A 27,524-nucleotide genomic window follows, 5' to 3' on the forward strand; every position below is an offset into this window, starting at 1 on the left:
CTCCGCTGTTAAAAGGGGGATGCTAAAATGTTTTGCTCGCAAGGTGGAGGAAACACAAGTTGCCCATCCCTGCTGTAGAAAATAGGAGGATTCTACTGCCTCATGATTTTCCATAACTCATTTCAATTAACTTTCTCTATACTGTCAATTAAAGTATTGTTCACATTGTAGAGTAAAACCAGGAATACATCATGTCAGGATTTGTATTTATTTATCTTTCTACATTTCTATCTAGGAATCATCACAGGAAAACAAACTTGGAAAAACAAATCACATATTTTGTAACAATTCACAACGCTTTTCCACTTTGAAAGGGTATAAAGAGAACAACTTGATATCATGGAGGGCACATCTGACCAAGAAATAATCTGACAATCAATCAATATATGACCAAATAATAATCAACCCACTATCCATAGTTTGAGAATAGCGAGGCAATAATACACACATTGTATTCCTCAAACACTTCAAATGTTATCAGTAGAACACAAATAAATAAATAAACTCTTCTTTTATGTGTTTTATTCTCTCCTGGGTCTTATATACTACTATATACCCTTCTCATGGACGCTAAGCCTTGCGTTTCAAGTAAAATCTGTTTAGGAACCAAGACAACTCATGAACATACATTCTAACTTCATAGCCTGGTCCCAGATCAGTTTGTGCTCTTGCCAACTTCATTGCTGTCAGTGTCAAGCTAATTATAATTGACATGACAAGAAATTGGTGTGAGAGCACAAATAGACTGGCACTGGTTGAATCAGCGTTGTTTCCATGTAATTTCAAACCCAAAAATCTATGTGATGATGTTGAATTAACATGTAAAACTATATGGAACAAAAACGTGCAAAAAATGTCAACAATTTCACTGATTTACAGTTCATATAGGGAAGTAAGTTAATTTAAAATAATAAATTAAACCCTAATCTATGTATTTCACATGACTGGGCAGGGGCGCAGCCATGGGTGGGCCTGGGAGGGCTTCGGCCCGCCCACTGTGGAGTCAGGCCCAGCCAATCAGAATGAGTTTTTCCCCACAAAAGGCCATTATTAAAGACAGAAATACTCCTTAGTTTCATCAGCTGTCTGTGTGGCTGTTCCCAAACAATCCCGCAGGTGAGGAAGCCAGATGTGGAGGTCCTTGACTGTTACATGTGGTCTGCGGTTTTGAGGCCAGTTGGACATACTGCCAAATTCTCTAAAACGATGTTTGATGTGGTTATGGTAGAGAAATGAACAATCAGTTCTCTGGCAACAGCTCTGGTGGAAATTCCTGCACTCAGCATGCCAATTGCACGCTTCCTCAAAACGTGAGACATCTGTGGCATTGTGTTGTGTGACAAAACTGCACATTTTAGAGTGGCCATTTACTGTCCCTAGCACAAGGTGCACCTGTGTGATAATCTGGGATGCAACTTTGGTTTTAGAAGTGGGGGAGACAATAATTATGATTATTATTTTAGAACTTGTTTTCAGTTGGATAAACATTCCTTACAGCCTACCCGACCGCTCGGAGGCGTCTGCATGGTCCTAAAGCACACCGTTGCCTTGTTTAGTATCACATTCCACTGATAAAACTGGGGGGTACAAAAATGCAATTTCAGAATGTGGGGGGGACATGTCCCTTGTTTCAGCTCATGAAACATGGGACCAACACTTTACATGTTGTGTAAATATTTTTGCTCAGTATAATTGGATTTACATTATCAACGTGAGGGCATTTCATCTTTTTTTCACCCAACTTTTAACATAAATCTTTTAACCTAAATAATTATTGAATTCACGTTAGTTGACAACTGAACCAAATGTAAATCAAAACTAGACGTCGAACTGACGTCTGTGCCCAGTGGATGGCGATTAACTTCAGTGATAAACATGAATTATTCAATCATATAGGTAGTGTTCAGTAGTATGCCTTCATGGAAGGTGAGAGGGCTACTCCAAATGGCCAAAGCAAAGCAGGGTCAAAGGTCAAGCCAACAGCATGCAAGCACAGAGGTGGTTTTATAGTAAATTCACACCTGTGGTGCCAGGAGAAAGTAACGTTAGCAGCAATGGGAAGAGCAAATACTAAGGAATAATCTGTTAATGTTCCAATTTCAATCAATTAATACAACAAACTTCAATGGGGCAAATGAAGAAGAAATGGACAGTATTGTCAAATGTAAAGAAGAAAAAAAGCACTCCTAACTCTAGAAACTATGCTGGGAAAATACGAGGAAAAGAAATGCTCCCACACCAGACTTCTAATTCAAAACCTCTCAAATAAATAAAAAAGCACTGGCATGACAAGACTGGCATGACAAGAAAATGTACATAAATAATATGATGGGGGTTCCGTTTGTACTCGATAGTGATCCATTAAAATACAGGGCATGATGCTTATAACATATGACTGTGCAAAATACCTTTATTAATTACACAAAACTATTATGATGGCAGCCATCATATAAACACATACGTTTCTTTATCAAGTAATGTCAAGTTTTAGGTAACCGTCACACCACATTCATTGCAATATGATAAATACTACATCAATACTGGATACAATTTCAACTGGGGGAAAACGGGCACTCCGCTATTTCACGCCACGCCTCATCTTTCATTCAGCAGGATGATGCCTTACTGGGTCCGAGGGGCTGTGCAGGATGTTCTCTCAGACTAGAAGCCCTCCTCCTAAACCTCAGCCCGGGGGCTGCACAAGTCCGCTCTGTCCCAACGGGGTTCTTTCAGTTACCCAACTGAAGCTAGGAGAGCAATACACTGGCCCATAAGGGACATTCAGCTGCTGAACAAACAGTTGTTGGCCACCCCACCTGCAATCCGCTCTTCCCTTGTCAGGGCGAAGCTTCCTTCTTCTTGTGTTTGCAGGACTGAATGACCGCATGGTGAACCGCGCGCCACTGTGGACATTGTTAGCTGGGTTGTTAGCTGAGAGTCTTTGGTGATGTTGTGGCCAGAGTAACAGAGTGGGAGGGGGCTGGCGTTGGAGGTAGAAATGTAACCCTAAACTTCCTGCCGGCCTCACAGCCTCCCATCTGTGGCGAGAGCTATAGCGAGCCGCGGTGCAAAGATAACGAATGCGAGGATGTGAGGCAGTGCAGAGAGTAGTGATCGAGTAGCCATACAGGTACAGCAGTGTTGGTCCAGGTTGGGCCCCGCCCCTGGCCCCAGTGTCAACAATAGGCACCTGCCCGTGTCATCATAAGGTGCCCACAGGGTCTTGGGAGTCCTTTTGAAGGGGAGACTCATTCTGGATGGGGGACTAAACCAATAGAAAAGAAAGACTGAATAAGCCCCTGATGTTTGGCACCTACAGTATATTTGTGAATATAGATGAAAGGAAAGTCAATAAGGTTTGTGAGCTGGTTGGCTGGGTGGTTTTGAGGGCTTACCGGTCTAGATTTTCGTGGAGGGTGAGGGTGCGTTGAGTGGCACTTATTTTTCTGTAAGAAAATGTACAGTGTGTTTACCATGTTAGTGTACTGTGATACAAATGGGTTAAATGCATCATACCAAACAAAACTCAAGGATGGAAAGTAGTTTGTGTGTGTGTGTGTGTGTGTGTGTGTGTGTGTGTGTGTGTGTGTGTGTGTGTGTGTGTGTGTGTGTGTGTGTGTGTGTGTGTGTGTGTGTGTGTGTGTGTGTGTGTGTGCGTGCGTGCGTGCGTGCGTGCGTGCGTGCGTGTGTGCGTGTGTGCGTGTGTGCGTGTGTGTGTGTGTGTGTGTTTTACCTTCTGATGCAGGCGGTAGTGAAGATTACGGTCCGACAGCCAGGAATGTTTCAGTGACTGTGAGGCACTCATCCTCCAACTAGGGAACACACCCACAAACACACACACGCATGATTGAAACACACACTATCACAGGGATACACAGGTCTACAACTGAATAATAATACAACCTTAGACATCTCACAAAAAGTAACACACAGTAACTTTTACCTATTGCTCTTGATCAGCAGGCGCGCAATAAAGTCTTTGGCCTCCTCAGAGATGTCGGTGAACTCCTCCTCCTCAAAGTTCCACTGACAGGCAAGGATGTTGTTCAGTGTCTCGTTGTCATCGTCACCAAGGAATGGAGACAGACCAGTCAGCCTGGAGGCACAGCGAGAGAGGTGAGCCACAGTGATGACATTGAGGATAAGTGATCACAAAAGCTCTGACAAAGGCCAGGAGGCTGAAACATTAGCTATTAATACCATGCAAGCTCCGTTGCGCGGGAGCTCGTTTCCTTTGAATAGTGTTATATCGGTGTCAGCAGATTGAATTAAAACCATGTCGCTGGAAATGTTATTGTTTATGAGAACTCACAGCATGTATGTGATGACCCCCAGACTCCACATGTCTGTGGGGAATGAGACAAATTCATAGTTGATGACTTCCGGAGCTAGGAATTCCGGCGTTCCAAAATTAACCCTCAACTTTTCCCTGGGCTTATACCTGAGACAGGGATAGAGGAGGGAATGAGGAGAGAAGAGTGTTAATAAGAACATGTAGAGAATGCCCCTGAAGAGAGACAGAGAAATAGACCATATATACTGTAGATATTTGTATCTTACCTTCTTGCAAGCCCAAAGTCTATTATTTTGATCTTGTTTGTAGCTCTGCTCACACACAGAATGTTCTCCGGCTAGGAAAGGACACAAAAGAGTGAGACAAAGAAACTGGCTAGCTATTCTAAGACAATTACCGAAAGGTGGTGATACAGGCAAGGTCTTCAATAAAGATAAATAGAGAGAAGTGCACAGTTGGAGGAGAAAATGGGAAAGAGATCCATCCTCAAAAAGTTCTACAGCTGCACCATCGAGAGCATCCTGACCGGTTACATCACCACCTGGTATGGCAACTGCTCGGCGTCCGACCGTAAGGCACTACAGAGGGTAGTGTGTACCTCACAGTACATCACTTGGGCCAAGCTTCCTGCCATCCAGAACCTATATACTAGGCGTGTCAGAGGAAGGCCCAAAACATTGTCAAAGACTCCAGTCACCCAAGTCATAGACTGTTCTCTCTGCTACCGCATGGCAAGCGGTACCGGAAAGCCAAGTTTAGGTCCAAAAAGCTCCTACCCACAAACCCATAAGACTGCTGAACAATTAATCAAATGGCCACCCAGACTATTTAAACATTTACCCCCCTCCCCCATATATAGCCTCGCTATTGTACATTTATTGTGTTACTTTTTATTTTATTTAGTACTTCAGTTTATTTAGTAAATATTTTCAAAACTATATTTCTTGAACTGCTTTGTTGGTTAAGGGCTCGTAAGTAGGCAGTTCGCAGTAACTTCTACACCTGTTGCATTCGGGCGCGTGTGACAAATAAAATGGGATTCGATTTGAATGGCAAACGAAGACCTAAAATGTGTGTCATATACCTTGAGGTCGAGATGTAAGATGTACATCTTGTGCATGTACTGTAATCCCTCACAGATCTGTCTGATGAACAGCACAGTGTCCAGCTCTGTCAGGTTGTAGTTCTCGTCTATGATCCGGTCAAACAGCTCCCCTCCATCCACACTGTGTATAGGTGAGAAATACAGTCACACACATTCTGGATGGTAGAGCGGAGAGAGATCCCGTTACACACAGGAATATAGACCGGTGATATATGGTGTAGCGCAAAGAGGAGAAATACACACACTTTAGATACTTTATTTGAATCTTCAAAATCACACTACAAACGGAAGGATTCAAACATTTCAAAGGCCACAGATACAAACTCAGATATATATATACCTGTATATATACAGAGAATAAGAGAGAGAGAGGGAGACCCACTATTCCATGACGAGGATGATGTCGTGGTGTGACTCGAAGGCAGCGTAGAGCTGGATCAGGTTGGCGTGATTGAGTTGGTTCATCACCTGGATCTCATTCTTCACCACATCCTGGGAAACAGGTCAATACTTTAGATAGACAGAGACAGACAGACAGACAGACAGACAGATAGACAGATAGACAGAGACAGACAGACAGACAGACAGACAGACAGACAGACAGACAGACAGACAGACAGGCAGACAGAGTGGCAGACAGACAGACAGGCAGACAGACAGGCAGACAGACCAAACGAGGTCCGTTTTTGAGACCTACAGCACCACACAGAAACTTGAGCAGGCTACGGCTTTGAGCCTGGTTAACTACACTTTATGAATATCTGAAATGACAACGTAAGCATTCAGCGATGCACTGCCACAGACATCTGATGGCTATCTCATCTCACATGTCATACTAAGCTGAGATGAGACTGACTCATGTGCCATGAGTATTAGGGGGGATTAAGCTATATCTATTTAAAAATGTTTCTCTATTCTTTATGGCGTTGTGGTATTATAAAATATCCTTCCATCTTCATGGAGGGGACATTGGACACATACTGTACAACTGACATAATGGCCCCTTTCCAAATGGCACTGTACTCCCTATGTAGAGCATTGCTTTTGACCAGGGCCCTGATCAAAAGTAGTGCACTAGATAGGGAATGGGGTGTCATTTGGGACATACTGTCATGTCTTGTTATGTCTGTTCCTGTCCTTTCTCTTCACTCTGTCTCTCTCTGCTGGTCTTTTTAGGTTACCTTCTCTGTCTCTCATTCTTCAGCTGTTCTACATCTCCCCTAACTAGCTCATTCACTCTTTCCCACCTGTTCTCTCTTCCCCCTCTGATTAGGTCTCTATTTCTCTCTCTGTTCCTGCTACTTTCAGTGTCTGATTCTTGTTTGTGTTTTTGATGCCAGAAGCAAGCTGTCGTCTCGTTTGCTTCCACCTTGTCCTATCCTGTCGGAGTCTGCCTGGCAGGTGCATCCTGCATTGTACTACGTTCTTTTTGTTCCATTGACTACGTTGGAAGAGGATTTATGCCATTCCTGTTTTTCATTAAAGAACTCTGTTTTCTGTTAAAACCGCTTTTGGGTCTTCACTCAAGTACATAACAGAAGAATCAGACCAAGAATGGACCCAGCGGCTCCGGACCCTTTTCACTCCGCCGTCGAGATCCAGGGAGCGATGCTAGGCAGACACGAGGAGGAATTGTCTGCTGCTCGACATGCCGTTGAGACCCTGGCCGTCCAAGTCTCCGACCTCACAAGACAGGTTCACCAACTCCACCTCGATCCACCGCCCACTTCCAGGGTTTCCGAGTCTCCGGAGCCCAGGATCAACAACCCGCCGTGTTACTCTGGGGAGCCCACTGAGTGCCGCTCATTCCTCACTCAGTGTGATGTGGTGTTCTCTCTCCAGCCCAACACTTACTCCAGGAGCGCAGCCCGCATCGCCTACGCCATTTCTCTCCTTACCGGACGGGCGCGTGAGTGGGGCACGGCAATCTGGGAGGCGAGGGCTGAGTGTATTAACCAGTATCAGGACTTTAAGGAGGAGATGATACGGGTTTTTGACCGTTCTGTTTTTGGGGAGGAGGCTTCCAGGGCCCTGTCTTCCCTATGTCAGGGGAATCGATCCATAACGGATTATTCTATTGAGTTTCGCACTCGCTGCCTCTAGTGACTGGAACGAGCCGGCTTTGCTCGCTCGTTTTCTGGAGGGTCTCCTCGTCGAGGTTAAGGATGAGATCCTCTCCCGGGAGGTTCCTTCCAGTCTGGACTCCTTAATAGCTCTCGCTATTCGCATAGAGCGACGGTTTGATCTTCGTCGCCGAGCTCGTGGAAAGGAGCTCGCGTTCTCCGTTGCTCCCCTCTCCACATCACTGCCACCTGCCGCATCACTGCCACCCTCCTCCGCCGGCTCGGATGCTGAGCCTATGCAGCTGGGGGTATCCGCATCTCGGCCAAGGAGAAGGAACGGAGAATCACCAATCGCCTGTCTCTACTGCGGCTCCGCTGGTCATTTTGTCACCTCATGTCCAGTAAAAGCCAGAGCTCATCAGTAAGAGGAGGGCTACTGGTGAGCGCAACTACTCAGGCCTCTCCTTCTGGATCACGCACTACCTTTCCGGTCCATCTCCGCTGGCCCGGTTCATCTGCTTCCTGCAGTGCCTTGATAGACTCTGGGGCGGAGGGCTGTTTTATGGACGAGACCTGGGCTCGGGAACATGACATTCCTCTCAGACAGTTAGGGAGCCCACGGCCTTGTTCGCTTTAGATGGTAGTTCTCTCCCCAAGATTCAGCGTGAGACGCTGCCTTTAACCCTCACTGTCTCTGGTAATCATAGCGAAACCATTTCTTTTTTAATTTTTCGTTCACCTTTTACACCTGTTGTTTTGGGTCATCCCTGGCTAGTGCGCCATAACCCTTCTATTAATTGGTCTAGTAATACTATCCTATCCTGGAATGTTTCTTGTCATGTGACCTGTTTAATGTCTGCTATCCCTCCTGTTTCCTCTGTCTCTTCTTCACAGGAGGAGCCTGGCGATTTGACAGGGGTGCCGGAGGAGTATCACGATCTGCGCACGGTGTTCAGTCGTTCCAAGGCCACTTCTCTCCCTCCACACCGGTCGTATGACTGTAGTATTGATCTCCTTCCGGGAACTACTCCCCCCCGGGGTAGATTATACTCTCTGTCGGCTCCCGAACGTAAGGCTCTCGAGGATTATTTGTCGGTTTCGCTCGACGCCGGTACCATAGTCTCCTCCTTCTCTCCCGCCGGAGCGGGGTTTTTTTTTGTTCAGAAGAAGGACGGGTCCCTGCGCCCATGCGTGGATTATCGAGGGCTGAATGACATAACAGTTAAGAATCGTTATCCGCTTCCTCTTATGTCTTCAGCCTTCGAGATCCTGCAGGGAGCCAGGTTTTTCACCAAATTGGACCTTCGTAACGCCTACCATCTCGTGCGCATCAGGGAGGGGGACGAGTGGAAGACGGCGTTTAACACTCCGTTAGGGCACTTTGAATACCGGGTTCTTCCTTTCGGCCTCGTTAACGCTCCAGCTGTCTTTCAGGCACTAGTTAACGACGTCCTGAGAGACATGCTGAACATTTTTGTTTTCGTTTACATGGACGATATCCTGATTTTTTCACCGTCTCTCTCGATTCATGTTCAGCACGTGCGACGCGTCCTCCAGCGCCTTTTGGAGAACTGTCTTTATGTGAAGGCTGAGAAGTGCACTTTTCATGCCGCCTCTGTCCCTTTCTCGGTTCCGTTATTTCCGCTGAGGGCATTAAGATGGATCCCGCTAAGGTCCAGGCTGTCATTGATTGGCCCGTTCCTAAGTCACGCGTCGAGCTGCAGCGCTTTCTGGGCTTCGCTAATTTCTATCGTCGTTTCATCCGTAATTTCGGTCAGGTGGCAGCTCCCCTCACAGCCCTTACTTCTGTTAAGACGTGCTTTAAGTGGTCCGTTTCCGCCCAGGGAGCTTTTGATCTTCTTAAGAATCGTTTTACATCCGCACCTATTCTTGTTACACCTGACATCTCTAGTCAGTTTGTTGTTGAGGTTGACGCGTCAGAGGTGGGCGTGGGAGCCATTCTTTCTCAGCGCTCTCTCTGACGGCAAGGTCCATCCTTGCGCGTTTTTCTCTCATCGCTTATCGCCGTCAGAACGTAACTATGATGTTGGTAATCGCGAACTGCTCGCCATCCGCTTAGCCCTAGGCGAATGGCGACAGTGGTTGGAGGGGGCGACCGTTCCTTTGTCGTTTGGACTGACCATAGGAACCTTGAGTACATCCGTTCAGCCAAACGACTTAATGCGCGTCAGGCTCGTTGGGCTCTGTTTTTCGCTCGTTTCGAGTTTGTTATTTCTTATCGTCCGGGCTCAAAAACACCAAGCCTGATGCTTTATCTCGTCTCTTCAGTTCTTCTGAGGTCTCCACCGACCCCGAGGGGATTCTCCCTGACGGGCGTGTTGTCGGGTTGACTGTCTGGGGAATTGAGAGGCAGGTAAAGCAAGCACTCGCTCACACTCCGTCGCCGCGAGCTTGTCCTAGGAACCTTCTGTTCGTTCCCGTTCCTACTCGTCCGGCCGTTCTTCAGTGGGCCCACTCTGCCAAGTTAGCCGGCCACCCCGGCGTTCGGGGTACGCTCGCTTCCATTCGCCAGCGTTTCTGGTGGCCCACTCGGGAACGTGACGCGCGTCGATTTGTCGCCGCTTGTTCGGTCTGCGCGCAGACTAAATCTGGGAACTCTCCTCCTGCCGGCCGTCTCAGACCGCTTCCCATTCCCTCTCGACCGTGGTCTCACATCGCTTTAGATTTTATCACCGGACTGCCTTCATCAGCGGGGAAGACAGTTATTCTTACGGTTGTCGATAGATTCTCTAAGGCGGCTCATTTCATTCCTCTCGCTAAGCTCCCTTCTGCTAAGGAGACGGCTCAGATCATTATCGAGAATGTTTTCCGAATTCATGGCCTTCCGTCTGACGTCGTTTCCGACAGAGGCCCGCAGTTCACGTCTCAATTTTGGAGGGAGTTTTGCCGTTTGATTGGGGCTTCCGTCAGTCTCTCGTCCGGCTTTCATCCCCAGTCTAACGGCCAAGCCGAACGGGCCAATCAGACTGTTGGTCGCATTTTACGCAGTCTTTCTTTCGTAACCCTGCGTCTTGGTCAGAACAGCTCCCCTGGGCAGAGTACGCCCACAACTCGCTTCCCTCGTCTGCTACCGGTCTATCTCCTTTTCAGAGTAGCCTCGGGTACCAGCCTCCGCTGTTCTCATCTCAGCTCGCCGAGTCCTGCGTCCCCTCCGCTCAGGCTTTTGTCCAGCGTTGCGAGCGCACCTGGAAGGGGGTCAGGTCGGCACTTTGCCGTAATAGGGCGCAGACTGTGAGGGCCGCTAATAAGCGTAGGACCAAGAGTCCTAGATATTGTTGCGGTCAGAGAGTATGGCTCTCCACTCAGAACCTTCCCCTTAAGACAGCTTCTCGCAAGTTGGCCCCGCGGTTCATTGGTCCGTTCCGTATTTCTCAGGTCATTAATCCTGTCGCAGTGCGACTTCTTCTCCCGCTATCTTCGTCGCGTTCACCCGGTCTTCCATGTCTCCTGTGTTAAGCCCGTTCTTCGCGCCCCCGCTCGTCCCTCCCCCCCCATCCTTGTCGAGGGCGCACCCATCTACAGGGTTCGTAAGATTTTGGACATGCGCCCTCGGGGCCGTGGTCATCAGTACCTAGTGGATTGGGAGGGGTACGGTCCTGAGGAGAGGAGTTGGGTTCCCTCTCGGGACGTGCTGGACCGTTCGCTGATCGATGATTTCCTCCGTTGCCGCCAGGTTTCCTCCTCGAGTGCGCCAGGAGGCGCTCGGTGAGTGGGGGGGTACTGTCATGTCTTGTTATGTCTGTTCCTGTCCTTTCTCTTCACTCTGTCTCTCTCTGCTGGTCTTTTTAGGTTACCTTCTCTGTCTCTCATTCTTCAGCTGTTCTACATCTCCCCTAACTAGCTCATTCACTCTTTCCCACCTGTTCTCTTTCCCCTCTGATTAGGTCTCTATTTCTCTCTCTGTTCCTGCTACTTTCAGTGTCTGATTCTTGTTTGTGTTTTTGATGCCAGAAGCAAGCTGTCGTCTCGTTTGCTTCCACCTTGTCCTATCCTGTCGGAGTCTGCCTGGCAGGTGCATCCTGCATTATACTACGTTCTTTTTGTTCCATTGACTACGTTGGAAGAGGATTTATGCCATTCCTGTTTTTCATTAAAGAACTCTGTTTTCTGTTAAAACCGCTTTTGGGTCTTCACTCAAGTACATAACACATACGAATTCTTTACGACTTAAACCATTGATTTCTGAAATATATACCTGGGAGGCCTCTATTAAAGTATCTGTTTCAGGTCTAATATTTAGATCAAGGTCTTTACCTTCTCTTTCTGGCTCCTGGCTTTGATAATCTTGGCAGCCAGCTTCAGTCCAGAAGAGTTCTCTACGCATTTATGGACTTGTCCAAAACGTCCCCTATGGACTCAAAGTCACAAACATTGTAGGGCGTAGGCATGCAAACACACTCTCTCTCTCTCTCTCTCTCTCTCTCTCTGTAATGACGTCAATCAGTAATATAAATTATGTGTCACCATTGCAGCTATCTGGGAGATGTGTTAGCGTGCAGAGCAGTAATACAGTAATCAGCAGATACAGAGCCTGGGTTTAATTAACACTGGCTGACTGGCTGGTTGCATCAGAGAGGCATGTCACACACACACACACACACACACACACACACACTGGCTGGTTGCATCAGAGACCCCTGTCACACACACACACAGTGGTGTAAAGTCCTTAAGTAAAAAAATACTTTAAAGTACTAATTTTGGGGGGGTATCTGTACTTTACTATTATATTTTTGATTACTTGTACTTTTACGTCACTACAATCCTAATGACAATAATGTATTTTTTACTCCATACATTTTCCCTGACACCCAAAGTACTCGTTAAATGCCTTGTGCCCCTGGCTAACCGTAATTTTAAAAAACAAGAAAATTGTGATGTCTGACATGCATAATATTAAGGAATGTAAATTATTTACACTTTTACTTTTGATACTTAAGTATATTTAAAACCAAATAATTGTATACTTTAACTCAAGTAGTGTACTTGGTGACTTTCCCTTTTACTTTCACTTTTATTTTCTATTAAGGTATCTTAAATGTTTCTCAAGTATGACAATTGGGTACATTTTCTACCACTGCGTGCGCGTACTCACACACACACACTTTGTCATTGTGTAATAAATGCCCCCTGGGCTGTCTAATCATCTGCCATTGAAAGGGCATTTAAAACAGCTCTAGAAAATACTGTAACTGGCCCCACCACAAGTGTGAGATTTCCCCTGATTTCATTCCAACTGGGGGGGGGTTCACATACTGTGGAGTAAAAATAAATGGCCTGACTGTGATGTTATGAGAGCTAAGGTTGGGGGTTTTAGTGTAGTGTGTGTTTGAGGGTCTAATTGAACTGTGAGTGTATTATGGATCCCCTGCCTGGGCCTGCCATCCTCTCTCTCTCCATGTCTCTCTCTTTCTCTCTCCCTGTCTCTCTCCCTGTCTCTCACTCTCTCTCTCTCTCTCTCTCCATGTCTCTCACTCTCTCTCTCCCTGTCTCTCTCCATGTCTCTCTCTCTCTCCTTCCAACTCACCCTCCTAGGACTTCCTCTCTGTTAATGGTGTAGAAGGTAGTAACCTGGTGAGGTTTCGGAGTCACGATGCGGTGGTCAAAGGGAGCTGCTGGCGGAGGGCTAGAGTCTGGAGAGAAGAGAGAGAGATGGAGGAAAGGGATAAGGGATATCATGGACATGGAGAGAAAGGGTGTGAGGGGACAAAAGTGAGGATAGGGAGGAGCATAGAGAAGACAGATTCCTTTCTGTTCTTAGTAACCAAACATAACATATGGCGTAATGCCAGCATTTCATAATCCAATATGCCAGCTGTGTCATGTGTGTGAAGTTCATACATGCATGGTGTTAAAGAGATACTTTGGGAATTTGGCAATCTATTTCCCCAGAGTCAGATGAACTCGTGGATACCATTTTATACCTCTGCGTGCAGCCTGGAGGAAGTTGCAAACTAGCATTAGTGTATAGTCTGGAAGTCTACAGGTACAGTTGAAGTCAGAAGTTTACATACACTTAGGTTGGAGTCATTTAAACTCGTTTTTCAACCACTCCACAAATTTCCTGTTATCAAACTATTGTTTTGGCAAGTCGGATAGGACATCTACTTTGTGCATGACACAAGTCATTTTTCCAACAATTGTTTACAGACAGAATATTTAACTTAGAATTCACTGTATCACAATTCCAGTGGGTCAGAAGTTGACATACTCTAAGTTGACTGTGCCTTTAAACAGAAAATTGTGTCATGGCTTTAGAAGCTTCTGATAGGCTAATTGACATCATTTGAGTCAATTGGAGGTGTACCTGTGGATGTATTTCAAGACCTCCCTTCAAACTCAGTGCCTCTTTGCTTGACATCATATGAAAAGCAAAAGAAATCAGCAAAGACCTTAGAAAAAAATTGTAGACCTCCACAAGTCTGGTTCATCCTTGGGAGCAATTTCCAAATGCCTGAAGGTACCACCTTCATCTGTACAAACAATAGTACGCAAGTATAAACACCATGGGACCATGCAGCCAACAAACTGCTCAGGAAGGAGACGTGTTCTGTCTCCCAGAGATGAACATACGTTGGTGCGAGAAGTGCAAATCAATCGCAGAATAACATCAAAGGACCTTGTGAAGATACTGGAGGAAACAGGTACACAAGTATCTATATCCACAGTAAAAGGAGTCCTATATCAACATAACCTGAAAGACCAATCAGCAAGGATGGAGCCACTGCTCCAAAACCACCATAAAAAAAACAGACTAGCGTATCGTACATTTTGGAGAAATGTCCTCTGATGAAACAAAAATAGAACTGTTTGGCCATAATGACCATTGTTATGTTTGGAGTAAAAGGGGGGAAGCTTGCAAGCCGAAGAACATCATCCCAACCGTGAAGCACGGGGGTAGCTGCATCATGTTGTGGGGGTGCTTTGCTGCAGGAGGGCCTGGTGCACTTCACAAAATTGATGGCATCATGAGGATGGAAAATTATGTGGATATATTAAAGCAACATCTCAAGACATCAGTCAATAAGTTAAAGCTTGGTTGCAAATGTGTCTTCCAAATGGACAATGACCCCAAGCATACTTCCAAAGTTGTGGCAAAATAGCTTAAGGACAACAAAGTCAAGGTATTGGAGTGGCCATCAAAATCCCTGACCTCAATCCTATAGAACATTTGTGGGCAGATCTGAAAAAGCATGTGCAAGCAAGGAGGCCTACAAACCTGACTCAGTTACACCAGCTCTGTCAGGAGGAATGGGCCAAAATTCACCCAACTTATTGTGGGAAGCTTGAGGAAGGTTACCCAAAATGTTTGACCCAAGTTAAACAATTTAAAGGCAATGCTACCAAATACTAATTGAGTGTATGTAAACTGAGAATGTGAAGCTGAAATAAATCATTCTCACTATTATTATTCTGTTATTTATGACATGCCACATTCTTAAAATAAAGTGGTGATCCTAACTGACCTAAGACAGGAAACTTTTACTAGGATTAAATGTCAGGAATTGCGAAAAACTGAGTTTAAATGTATTTGGCTAAGGTGTATGTAAACTTCTGACTTCAACTGTATCTACTAGCATACTAGCATTGGCTATTGAAATGTCCTTTAATTTCCTGTATTCTGGACACAGAAACATAGACATGTTATACACAAGTTCATCTGGCTCTGGGAAAGTACTCAGAAGTATCCCTTTAATGTAATGTGATCTGTGGTGTGAGTGACTGAAAGTCTAATGTCCCTAACTAGAAAGACAGTAGTAGTTAGAGTTTCTGAATGTTTATCAGACTGCTTGCCCATCCAGGGTAATATCAAGATTCTTGGATATAGGGGGCGCTCTTTTAATTTTTGGATAAAAAAACGTTCCCGTTTTAAACAAGATATTTTGTCACGAAAAGATGCTCGATTATGCATATAATTGACAGCTTTGGAAAGAAAACACTCTGACGTTTCCAAAACTGCAAAGATATTGTCTGTGAGTGCCACAGAACTGATGCCACAGGCGAAACCAAGATGAAATTTCAAACAGGAAGTGCCCCAGATTTTGAAGGCGCTGTGTTCCAATGTTTCCTTATATGGCTGTGAATGGGCCAGGAATGTGTTTACACTTTCTGTCGTTTCCCCAAGGTGTCTGCAGCATTGTGATGTATTTGTAGGCATATCATTGGAAGATTGACCATTTTACACTACATCTACCAGGTGCTCGCTTGGTGTCCTCCGTCGCAATTATTGCATAATCTCTAGCTGTGTGTATTTTTCCATTTGCTTCCGAGGAGAAACCCAACTGCCACAAATTATTTATCATTGAATAGATATGTGAAAAACACCTTGAGGATTGATTCTAAACAACGTTTGCCATGTTTCTGTTGATTTTATGGAGTTAATTTGGAAAAAAGTTCAGCGTTGTAATGACTGAATTTTCTGTTTTTTTCTTAGCCAAACGTGATGAACAAAACGGAGCGATTTCTCCTACACAAATAATCTTTTTGGAAAAAATGAACATTTGCTATCTAACTGAGAGTCTCCTCATTGAAAACATCCGAAGTTCTTCAAAGGTAAATTATTTTATTTGAATGCTTTTCTTGTTTTTGTGAAAATGTTGCCTGCTGAATGCTAGGCTTAATGCTAAGCTAGCTATCAATACTTTTACACAAATGCTTGTGTAGCTATGGTTGAAAAGCATATTTTGAAAATCTGAGATGACAGTGTTGTTAACAAAAGGCTAAGCTTGTGAGTGAATATATTTCTTTCATTTCATTTGCGATTTTCATGAATAGTTAACATTGCGTTATGGTAATGAGCTTGAGGCTATGATTACGCTCCCGGATATGGGATTGCTCGACGCAAGAAGTTTTTAAATTAATTAACAGACAATATCTCACTACCCTATTTTATTTTAGGAATGTTGCCAGAATGGCAACAAAAGTCCAAATTACCTTTGTTTTCAAACATTTGCCAATTTCCCAGTCTGAAAAATGATGAACCTTACCAATGATGTACTCTTTTGGCTGTCCATCATCCACCTCCTCTTCCTTCTCCGTCTTCTCTGCCTCTGATTGGGCAGCCTGAAGCTCTGAACCCTCGGGAACTCCTTCTTCCTCCTCTTCCGCCTCTTTCCTTTCCTCCACTCGACTCTTCTTCAAGTTATCTTTCACCCAACACTCCTCTTTGATTCCACGTTTACTGCTGGCAGCCACCTCACCTAACTCCGCAGAACTAAATAACGAACAAACATCAAAACAACTATCAATTGTGTTAAGTAAGTAACTGCCAGTAGTTATTTTGGTAAGCGAATACAGAAGTTGAGATTTACAGTCATAGTAGTAATGTCATAAGATGGGTTGAGTGTCGAAAGGTACCTTTCTAGAGGTTCTGATGACTCTTTCTCCCCTCCTTCCCCACTCTTCTCCCCGTCTTCCTCTTGAACATGCTTCACCTTAATCTTCAGTGCCTCTCCCTCTCTTCCCTCTTCCTCAGGGTCAGATTCACCAAATATATCCCCCTCCTCTTCCTCTTCTTCCCTGGCCCACTGCTCTTCCTCCTGCTCAGGGGTTTTCCTCTTCTCCTCCTCCTTCCCCTCTAGCTCTTCCATGTATTCTGGTTGGACAACAGGGATATGGGGCATGTCCAGAACCACCCCATTACCATGGGAATGCTCAGCATTCTGCCTGTTGAGCTTCTCTACCTGGTCTAGAAGGAGGGCCTCTACAGAGTCTGATGAGGGACAAACAGAGCAGACAACATCATGCTTTGGGGTAGATTCACTCCATCAACATCTTTATTTTCCTGAAACAATCATCCTTACTTTCAAATAGCAGCCTTCATTGGATGTGTATTACCAAAGAGCACTCCTGCTCTAGTTCATTTACATTTATTTAACTGCTTCATTGTGTTAAAAGTTGAGGTGAAGTTTGTGTGTCTATCTCTGCTACCTGATGCGTCTGGAGGCTTCTTCTTCTGGGCTTTCAGGCACTTCAGGCTGAGCTTGGCCTTGTCCTTCCCATCCCTCATGCCGTTGCCCTTCAGCTGACAGGGAGAGAGGAGGAGACATAGAAACATTAAACTCACATAGCAAACCGAAGAAATCCCCATGAAAAGCTGTCCGTTTAAGCTAGAGATATGTTTTTTTGCATGGGCTGTGTTTCAATCCCCCACATCCTCCAATGTCGGCCTTCTGCATCTTAGCTAGAAGGTGGCCGAGCTACATCTGTGTTTGTCAGACCAGAAGACATGTCCGAACGGTTTGGCCTACAAACTAATAGGGAAAGGTGAGACACTCAAGGACACTTACATGTCACCTGTTTTGCTCAAGAACGCCAACAAGCATCACGGGACTCCTCTGAAGTCGGTACCGGCAATCTGCCAACTTCTGTTTGTAACGTCCGAACAGTATGGACTACATACTTATATGACCCCTCTATGGAAAAGGTGGGTTTTGTTTTGCTCTAGGACACCCACCAGCCTCAAGACTCGCCTGAAGGCAGCCTGGTACCACTAAACAAAACATGTGCGAAGTAAACAGCGCCTTCAGAAAGTATACACACTTCTTGACTTTTTCCACATTTTGTTGTGTTAAAAAGTAGGATTCAAATGGATTTAATTGCCGTTTTTATTTTGTCAACATTCTATACAAAATGCTCTGTAATGTCAAAGTGGACGAAAAATAGGAACATTTGTGAAAAAAATCATGAAACATAAAACACTAATATATCTTGTTTAATGCTATGAAGTATTCAACCCGCTGAAAATCACCTTTGGCAGCGATTACAGATGTGGATCTTTCTGGGTAAGTCTCCAAAAGCTTTCCACACCTGGAATGTGGAACATTTCCCCATTTATAATTTTCAAAATGTTTCAAGCTCTGTCAAATTGGTCATTGCTAGACAACCTTTTTTCAGGTCTTGACATAGATTTTCAAGCGAAGTTAACTATGTAACTGTTTTAAAGTCACCATTGGCCTCATGGTGAAATCCCTGAGTGGTTTCCTTCCTCTCCTGCAACTGAGTTAGGAAGGACGCCTGTATCTTTGTGGTGACTGGATGTATCGATACACCATCCAAAGTGTAATTAATAACTCAGAACTTCATGGTCAAAGGTATATTCAATGACTGCTTTTTTTTCACCCGTCTACCAATAGATGCCCTTCTTTGCGAGGCATTGGACTCCCTGGTTTTTGTGGGTGAAATTCACTGCTCGACTGAGGGACCTTACAGATAATTGTATGTGTGTGTGGTACAGAGATGAGGTCATCAACAAATAATTTTAAACCCTGTTAGTGCACACAGGTTGAGTCCATACAACTTATTATGTGACTTGTTAACCTTTTGTGACTAGGGGGCAGTATTTTCATTTTTGGAAGAAAAAAACGTTCCCGTAGTAAACGGGATATTTTGTCAGGACAAGATGCTAGAATATGCATATAATTGACAGCTTAGGATAGAAAACACTCTAAAGTTTCCAAAACTGTAAAAATATTGTCTGTGAGTATAACAGAACTGATGTTGCAGGCGAAAGCCTGAGAAAAATCCAATCTGGAAGTGCCTCATGTTTTGAAAGCGCTGCGTTTCAATGAGTCCCTATTGAGCAGTGAATGGGCTATCAACCAGATTACTCTTTCTCCGTATTCCCGAAGGTGTCTACAGCATTGTGACGTAGTTTTACACATTTATGTTGAAGAATACCCGTAGGCGGCTACATTGCGCAAATGGTCACCTGATGCTCCCAGAGAATTTCTCGCATAAAATACAGAGGTAGCCATTACTCCAATTGGTCCTACTGAAAAACTAAGCGTCCCGATGGATATATTATTGAATAGATATTTGAAAAACACCTTGAGGATTGATTATTAACAACTTTTGCCATGTTTCTTTCGATATTATGGAGCTAATTTGGAATATTTTTTGCCGTTTTCGTGACTGCAATTTCCGGGCGATTTCTCAGCCAACCTTGAACAAACGGTGCTATTTCGCCTACAAAAAGAATATTTTGGGAAAAAAGGAACATTTGCTATCTAACTGGGAGTCTCGTGAGTGAAAACATCCAAAGCTCATCAAAGGTAAACGATTTAATTTGATTGCTTTTCTGATTTCCGTGACCAAGTTACCTGAGGCTAGCTGAACAAAATGCTATACTAGGCTATCGATAAACTTACACAAATGCTTGTCTAGCTTTGGCTGTAAAGCATATTTTGAAAATCTGAGATGACAGGGTGATTAACAAAAGGCTAAGCTGGGTTTCACTTGTGATTTTCATGAATAGGAATATTTTCTAGTAATATTTATGTCCGTTGCATTATGCTAATTAGTGTCAGATGATGACAATGGTTCCGTTCACGGGATGTGGTGTCACTAGAGATTAATGCTATGATAGTGAATATAAAGAGAAGGGAGTGATGGAAAGAAATTTAGAAGGGAAAGATTTGAGACTCCAAAAGTGTTGGCACATTCGTTTGCACCTCCCATTACCAACAACATATATGGCCAGGGTGCTTTAATTATCTGTGAAAGCTATTAGTTCAGATTCCATGCATGTATTATATAACAGAGTGTGCATACAGCAGCACATTTCCGTTAGCAACAGTTAAGTTGTATCTTTCAGTACTCATAAACAGATGCAGGTGTTTGTAGCCTTTGCTATGGTTGCCATCATAACTGAAGCATGGTTGTCATGTCGGACAGATCATCTCCTCGACAGGAACAGTAGAGGGCTATCATGTCATCTCGGTGTGTGTGTGTGTGTGTGTGTGTGTGTGTGTGTGTGTGTGTGTGTGTGTGTGTGTGGCGTGTGTGGCGTGTGTGGCGTGTGTGGCGTGTGTGGCGTGTGTGGCGTGTGTGGCGTGTGTGGCGTGTGTGGCGTGTCTCACTAGACTTATGGGAACCAGAAGTCCCCACAAGAATAATTAACAAACAAAAACTGGAAAGGGTTGAGGTTAGGTTTTGAGTTAGGGTTAGAGGTTAGGGGAAATAGTATTTTGAATGGGAATCAATTGTGTGTCCCCACAAGGTTAGTTAAGCAAGACTGTGTGTATGTTTGTGTGTGTCAAATGTTATTTTATTTTGTTATTCACATGCGTCGAAAAACAACAGGTGTAGACTAGCAGTGAAATGCTTCACTCTGGTCCTCCCCTACAATGCAGAGAGAAAGAAAATAGAGAAATAATAGAAAAGTGAATATGTAATAATAAAAAACAAAAAATGCAATATGAGTAATGAGAACATGGCTATATACACAGGGTACCAGTCAGTAGCGGTCGGTGCCGTTAAAGATGAGGGAGAACAATCTTTTTTTTATGACCATGGCCTTATTTCTATTACAGCATGTTACACAGTTCACTTTCAAAGCAGCCATCTACGCACTCTCCTCCTCTCACCTTTTCCATTCATTTGTGGACTTCAATGCAAAATACATCAGCGGTCTGGGATTAGGCAAAACAAAAATCCAACAAAAACCTTGATAACGTAACCGCTAAACACAGGCTACATTGTTGTCACCATATTAGTTAAAGTAACGTCATAGTCAACACAGCTAATAGAACTAATGCGTTAGTAAACCCGCTACAATCATGCAGTACTGTGTTCAGTCAGTAAGCAGTTTAGCAGTTACACCAGCGGGCCCCGGTGGAAGTAAATTAGTATAACAAAAGCTTACCTTGACTTGGAAGAGTTCCAGTGTTGGATAGTCATAGCCAGCTAGCTAACATAGCATCCCGTCTGTTTGAGCCGGGTGTTTGAATATTCTAAACTAGCAAGCTGATTTAGTTAGCTAAGAAAATGAAAGTGGAAAGAAATATTGCTAGCACCCTCTCGCATCTTCTTAATTTCTGAAGAAATTGATTTGTTCAAAACTATTCAACTATTCTCTCTCTCTCTTTGAGTCAACTACTCACCACATTTTATGCACTGCTAGCTAGCTATAGCTTATGCTTTCAGTACTAGATACATTTTCTGATCCTATGATTGAGTGGACAACATGTCAGTTCATGCTGCAAGATCTCTGATAGGTTGATAGGTTGGAGGACGTCATCCGGAAGTTGTCATAATTACTGGGTAAGTTTATGGAATGGAGGGAGAACCATGAGCATCCTAGGTTTTGTATTGAAGTCCATGTACCCAGAGGAGGACGGAAGCTAGCTGTCCTCCAGCTACACCATGGTGCTACCCTACAGAGTGCTGTTGTGGCTACTGTAGACCTTCATTCAGCTCTTTTGTCTTGCTGAGGGAGAGGCTGGGATGATGGTGTTGATGTGAGCCCTGACTTTCAAAGCATTTCATGGCTACAGATGTGATTGCTATGGGGAAATAGTAATTTAGACAGTGTACCATGGCATTCTTGGGAACAGGGACTATGGTGGTCTGCTTGAAACATGTAGGTATTACAGACTTGGTCAGAGAGAGTTTGAAAATGTCAGCAAAGACACTTGCCAGCTGGTCAGCGCATACTCTGAGTACATTTCCTGGTAATCCATCTGGCCCTGCAGCCTTGTGTATGTTAACCTGTTTAAAAGGTCTAACTCACATCGGCAATGAGCGTGATCGCACAGTCACCCGGAACAGCTGGTGCTCTCATGCATGGTTCAGTGTTTCTTGCTTCAAAGCGAGCATGAAGGCATTTAGCTCGTCTGGTATGCTCACATCACTGGGGAGCTTGTGTCTGGGTTTGCCTTTGTAATTCATGATAGTTTGCAAGCCCTGCCACATCTGACAAGAGTCAGAGCCGGTGTAGTAGGATTCAATATTTGTCCTGTATTGACACTTTGTCTACATGATGGTTTGTCGGAGCATGTAGCAGGATTTCTTAACAGCTTCTGGATTAGTGTCCCGCCCCTTGAAAGCGTCAGCTCTAGCCTTTAACTCGGTGCTGATGTTACCTGTAATCCATGACTTCTGGTTGGGATATGTATGTATGGTCACTGTGGGGACAACGTCGTCGATGCACTTCTTAATGAAGCTGGTGACCGATGTGGTAAATTCCTCAATGCCATTGGATCAATCTTGGAACATAGTACTTCAGGTTTGAGTTTTTGCTTGTAAGCAGGAATCAAGAAGATAGAGTTATGGTCAGATTTGCCAAATGGAGTGTGAGGGAGAGCTTTGTATGTGTTTCTATGTGGAGTAAAGGTGAGCTAGGGCTTTTTGCTTCTTGTTGCACAGGTGACATGTTGGTGGAAATGAAGTAAGACGGATTTCAGTTTTCCGTAATTAAGATCACCGGCCACTAGGAGCACCTCTGGATGAGCATTTTCTTGTTTGTTTATGGCCCTATACCACTCCTTGTATGCGGTTTTAGTGCCAGAATCAATTTGGGCAGTGAATAAAAAATGGATGAAAACTCTTGGTAAATAGTATGGTCGACAGCTTAACATGGGGTTTTCTAACTCAGGCGAGCAGTACCTCGAGACATCCTTAATATTAGAGATTGTGCACCAGCTAATGTTAACAAAGAGACATACACCTCCCCCCTTGAGATTACCCGACGCTGCCGTTCTGTCCTGTCGATGCATAGAAAAACCAGCTCGATGTATAGTATATTAAACATGTCCGTGTTCAGCCATGACTCTGAGAAACATAGGATATTACAGTTCTTCACGTCCAGTTGATAGGATATTCTTGAATGAAGTGTGTTCTGCAGTGAGTGTGTGTGTATGTTTGCCAATAGAACGGAGGGTGGATGTAGTTTTGTCAGGGTGCCTTCACATTGTCCTCTCTAACGCCACCTTTTTCTCTTCAGAGTCTTGGGGATTAAGGCCTGGTCCCGGGTGAGTAGTATGTCCTGGGCCTCTGATTCGTTGAAGTAGAAATCTTCATCCAAATCAAGGTTAATGATAGCTATTCTGATGTCAAGACGCTCTTTTTGGTCATAGTAAACAGTGTCAGAAACATTATGCCCAAAAATAAAATAAATCATGATCAATTGCAAAAAAAAATAATACAAAATAGCAGATTTGTTCAGGAGCCCATAAAACGGTTCCTATCAATTACAGGGGTACATGCTATGTCCCGACAAGAGCTACTGAATCAGCTGAAAGCAGGTATAAATGATACCGGACTCATGTGTGCACATCACGCACACAGACAGAGTACAGTATTGTTCAGTTCACACAAACTTACAGACACACAACGATAAACACACAATGTAAATATGAAATTAGCCTGAATACATAAGCACAAAGAAAACAGACACATGGTATACGGTTCGACATTGGTTAAACCTAAAATATGTTGGCTGCTTCTAAAGTGTTAATAAAATCAACACCAGTCATCTAAAAAACCCACGAGCACTCCACTTGCCTTTAGTTCTAGGTCGGAGCAATATTATCTCAGCCTTGAGAATAGGACCTCCATACAATGGTTGAAGGATTGTTAAAGGACTAAGCATGGTTGACAAGCACAGTGTAATGCTGGATATGTGGGGATGCCTCCACAAAGCCAACTGTCCAACTGGTAGACTGATGAATCATGAGAAGTCATGTCACACATTAAGAGAGTTATCCACTAACACAATTATCCTCTATAAATGTCTGGCTCAGTCTCTGACTTCTGGACTACTTCACTGGACACTGAATTTAGCTCACATAATGCTAAGGAACCCTAATATTAACGCTCAGAGACCAATCATTTTTTTCTCATTTCACAGACACTATAGTCCTCTCCAATGCTGTGTAGATGATATGAGCAGGGTTGAATATGGACATTCAAAGTTTTGAGTGGTGATTCAAGCTAGCGAAGCCTCTAATGAAGATACAAAGAGGACCAGCTATGGCGTGTGTCAGCCCTGATATTAAGATACAGAACCCTGGCTTCAATATAAAAATGGAGAGAAAAAGAAGGGTCAGCATTCACGTGATTATGATGTACAATTGAAGCTTTTAATTCATTCTCTTTCATAGCAACGTGTCTTTATACACCACACACTGGCATGCGTTTCAGCTAACACTTTCCCCGGGGCGTGTGGTGTGTGTAGTGTCCCCTACAAACTCACCTTCCTGGCTTGTTTGGCCTTAGCCCCCTTACAGCCTCCAGGCTTATTAAACAGCAGCTCAGCCAGCAGAGAGCTCTTCACCACCTCTCCGATGAAACCGATGACCTGATGCATTCCTTCCACCAGCCTCTCCACTCCCTCCAGCCTCTTCCCCTGCTGCTCCACTCGCTGGCTGGCCTCCTGCACCACCCCCTGGAGCACCCTACAGGCCACAGCCACCTCCTGGGCCTGACCCTCCACCTCCACCCCCTGGGTCTGGGTCTTACCCTGGGTCTGGCCCAGACCTCCAGATGACCCCCAGGCCCCGGCCCGGAGAGAGGCCACCTCCCTCCCCACGCCCCCCAGGTCCCGGGACAGGCCGTCCAGCCGGGTGATGACGGTCTCCTGGATGTTAAGCAGACGCTCCATCTGGCTGCTTAGAGAGTCCATGCGGCTTTCAGTCTCAACGCACCATGTAACAATGACCGGAGAAGAGGAGGAGGAGGAGGAGGAAGAGGACGGTGTCTGGGGTTGTTTGTCAGGTCCAGTGGGTGAACGTATCAGCTTTGTCCCGGCCAGTTTCTGACCATGAAGAGGGTTGGGGTCGTACACCTTGGCAAGAGAGTTGACCAGACTGGAGCTCATGGTGGGTTCCGCAGCAGAGCGGTCAACCATGGTCAATGGCTGGTTAAACCGTAATGTAACCACCTGTGTTCTTCACGCTCAGCAGCTACGGTCGGTCTTCCCTGCTCTTCTCAAACACAAGCAAGTTCCATCCTTGGTTAAACAACAGTCAATGGTTGGTTGAAATGAAATGTAACCCTCCTCGTCCTGTACTTCCTCTAAATGGGAACCCAGGTTGATTGTTCCTTTTTCCTTATCTTAAACCAGCACCTCTTTCTGAGTCCAGTCCACTAATTACAAGATGATACTCTTTCACTCCTTCACTCAGCAGCTAGCTCGTCTCGTCCCTGCTCTCCTCAAACACAGAAAACTCCCTCTGTGGTTATAGTCCAACCAGAAAACCGTCAGATCGTCCAACCAATTGACTGTTTGACCACTGAACACTCTTCACAATGGAATTGGAATAACGTCCATTAAGTCCAATTCCAGCTTGTTAATGAAGAACAATGAAATTAAAATAATTTCCCAAAGACAAAAATACAGTCAGAGGAGACTGTGAAGAGAGACAGAGAACAGAGTGAGGTGCCAGTATGTCCTCTTTTCTACATAGCTCAACAGAGGTGGAGTTTTATGAAGAGAATGGGGCATAGAGGGTGTCCTCCGAAATACAGTGCAGCCCGTATCTGACGTCAGAACCTCACAGTGGTGAGTGGCTAGTGATGGGCACTAGAGGCTGGGGGTTGAGCACTGGTGGGTGCGGAGGGGGATGCATGGGATATCTGTGTGACATCTGAGATGCTCCAAAAGCTTCCAGTCAGATGTCACGATCCTGAGAATGTTCTTTTGAAACACAAGCCACGTCTAAAAGACAAATCAGCCAACATCCAAAGACAAAAAAATAGAAATACAAACAGCCGCTGCAGTGAAGAGTGAAAAAAGCGAGGGACAGTTCAGACCATTTGAACCCCGTTGGTTTGAACACAGGAACTTGATTCTTTAATGGCTTGGTTGGTGTGTCAGTTGTTGCTCTCACATTGTGTGTGTGTGTGTGTGTGTGTGTGTGTGTGTGTGTGTGTGTGTGTGTGTGTGTGTGTGTGTGTGTGTGTGTGTGTGTGTGTGTGTGTGTGTGTGTGTGTGTGTGTGTGTGTGTGTGTGTGCGCTGAATGCATGTGACAGGTGGGAGTGCATGCAAGGCCACTAAGACTCTATTAACTCTTCTGAACCTGTGTTACAAACACAACACATCGGGAGTATTTCTGAACCTCTCCAAATGCCAACCGGTCATTTCCAGGGTCAAATCTTTCCTGGAGAGTCTGCCTTCCACTGATCTCAGCACAAGTCTCGAGGCCTAATTCACGTTGACATTAAAAGTTCTCAATTAGCGACTATGATGAGACGGATAGTATAATTGCTGAGTGAATACAAAAATGAATAAGAGACAAGAGGGGTTAAGTAGGTTTCCAACTTCTTAACTTAAAGTGATAGTTCACCCAAATTACAAAATTACATATTGGTTTCCTCAGTTTGTAAGCAGTCTGTGGACAAGGTATGACAGTAATCAATGGTTTGGTTTAGTTTCCCTGGCATTGTTTCCACATGCTAACGTTTGAGCATTCGTGGCACAAATTCCACTGTAAGTCAAGGGATGGGTATTAGCATTTTTCGTGTATCATATTCACATGATCTAAAAGTGACTTTGTTAAGCTTCACTGTCAATTTGAGATACTTTTGGATGATTTAGACATGTGCGAAAAATGTCATATCGGTCCTGTGACTATAATCGGATTTGTGCCACAAATGCTAAAATGTTAGCATGTGGTAAAGGTGCCAGGGAAACTAAACCAGGGTTACTCATCAACTAAACCAGAAACTAAACCAGGGTTGCTCATCAAGACCAAGAGACAAAGTCAATACACAATGGTTATTTTAATCTAGATCATCTGTATTCTGCACACCATCCTGTAACACTATACACCATCAGCTATCCCCTCAGTCAGCCCACGGTAATAGACTGACTTCACAACATGGGAGGAGGGACTGGGAGCATACCTCAGCCTGAACACAAGGCTACAATAATAGCCTCAGATGAAGAGGAATAGAATTAAGCCGCGCTAGCTCGTCGTGCTAAAATAAAGGCATCTGTTACATTGTATAAAAGGTTCAGACTACACCGTAGGAGATAGCTTAGCATAGCCACTTGCTACATAATTAGAATTCAGTTTCTGGTTACATATAGGAGATTGTGTAGCATAGCTTAGCTTAGCCACTAGCTACAATACATTAATAGCCGTTGTAGATTACTTATCAGGTAGATGACTTGTCTAGAATGTGAAGGTAGAGAAGGAGAGACATCCGTAAGAGTGGACAAATTATCCGAATATAAACAAACGCACCCCACACACACACACACAAGCCTAACATGTCCTGTACACTAGCCCCCTCAACCCACAGCCCGTCTCTCAA

General features: G+C 44.5%; 1 protein-coding gene across 1 annotated transcript; it reads right to left on the bottom strand.

The window, feature by feature from the left end:
- Window positions 1-194: 194 nt before the first annotated feature.
- Window positions 195-25,814, bottom strand: LOC135556228 (myosin light chain kinase 2, skeletal/cardiac muscle-like). Its single transcript, XM_064989246.1, has 14 exons — window positions 24,459-25,814; window positions 17,414-17,507; window positions 16,841-17,195; window positions 16,471-16,697; window positions 13,011-13,116; window positions 11,738-11,831; window positions 5,782-5,891; window positions 5,379-5,520; window positions 4,561-4,631; window positions 4,313-4,441; window positions 3,944-4,096; window positions 3,734-3,812; window positions 3,396-3,446; window positions 195-3,265 (listed from the first exon to the last, which is right to left on the bottom strand). Exons 1-14 carry the CDS (start codon window positions 25,110-25,112, stop codon window positions 3,203-3,205), a joined length of 2,328 nt encoding a protein of 775 aa, XP_064845318.1. The 5' UTR covers window positions 25,113-25,814; the 3' UTR covers window positions 195-3,202.
- Window positions 25,815-27,524: the final 1,710 nt, after the last annotated feature.

This window comes from Oncorhynchus masou, chromosome 15, assembly GCF_036934945.1.
Source record: "Oncorhynchus masou masou isolate Uvic2021 chromosome 15, UVic_Omas_1.1, whole genome shotgun sequence".
In the NCBI taxonomy this organism is placed as follows: domain Eukaryota; kingdom Metazoa; phylum Chordata; class Actinopteri; order Salmoniformes; family Salmonidae; genus Oncorhynchus; species Oncorhynchus masou.

Coding starts and splice junctions, on each gene's coding strand:
- LOC135556228 (XM_064989246.1), bottom strand. CDS start 25,112: ATGGTTGACCGCTCTGCTGCGGAACCCACCATGAGCTCCAGTCTGGTC. Junction 5,892..11,737: donor CCAGGAGCCAGAAAGAGAAG/GTAAAGACCTTG, acceptor CCTGTTTCCCAG/GATGTGGTGAAGAATGAGAT. Junction 4,632..5,378: donor TCTTACATCTCGACCTCAAG/GTATATGACACA, acceptor GTCCTTTCCTAG/CCGGAGAACATTCTGTGTGT.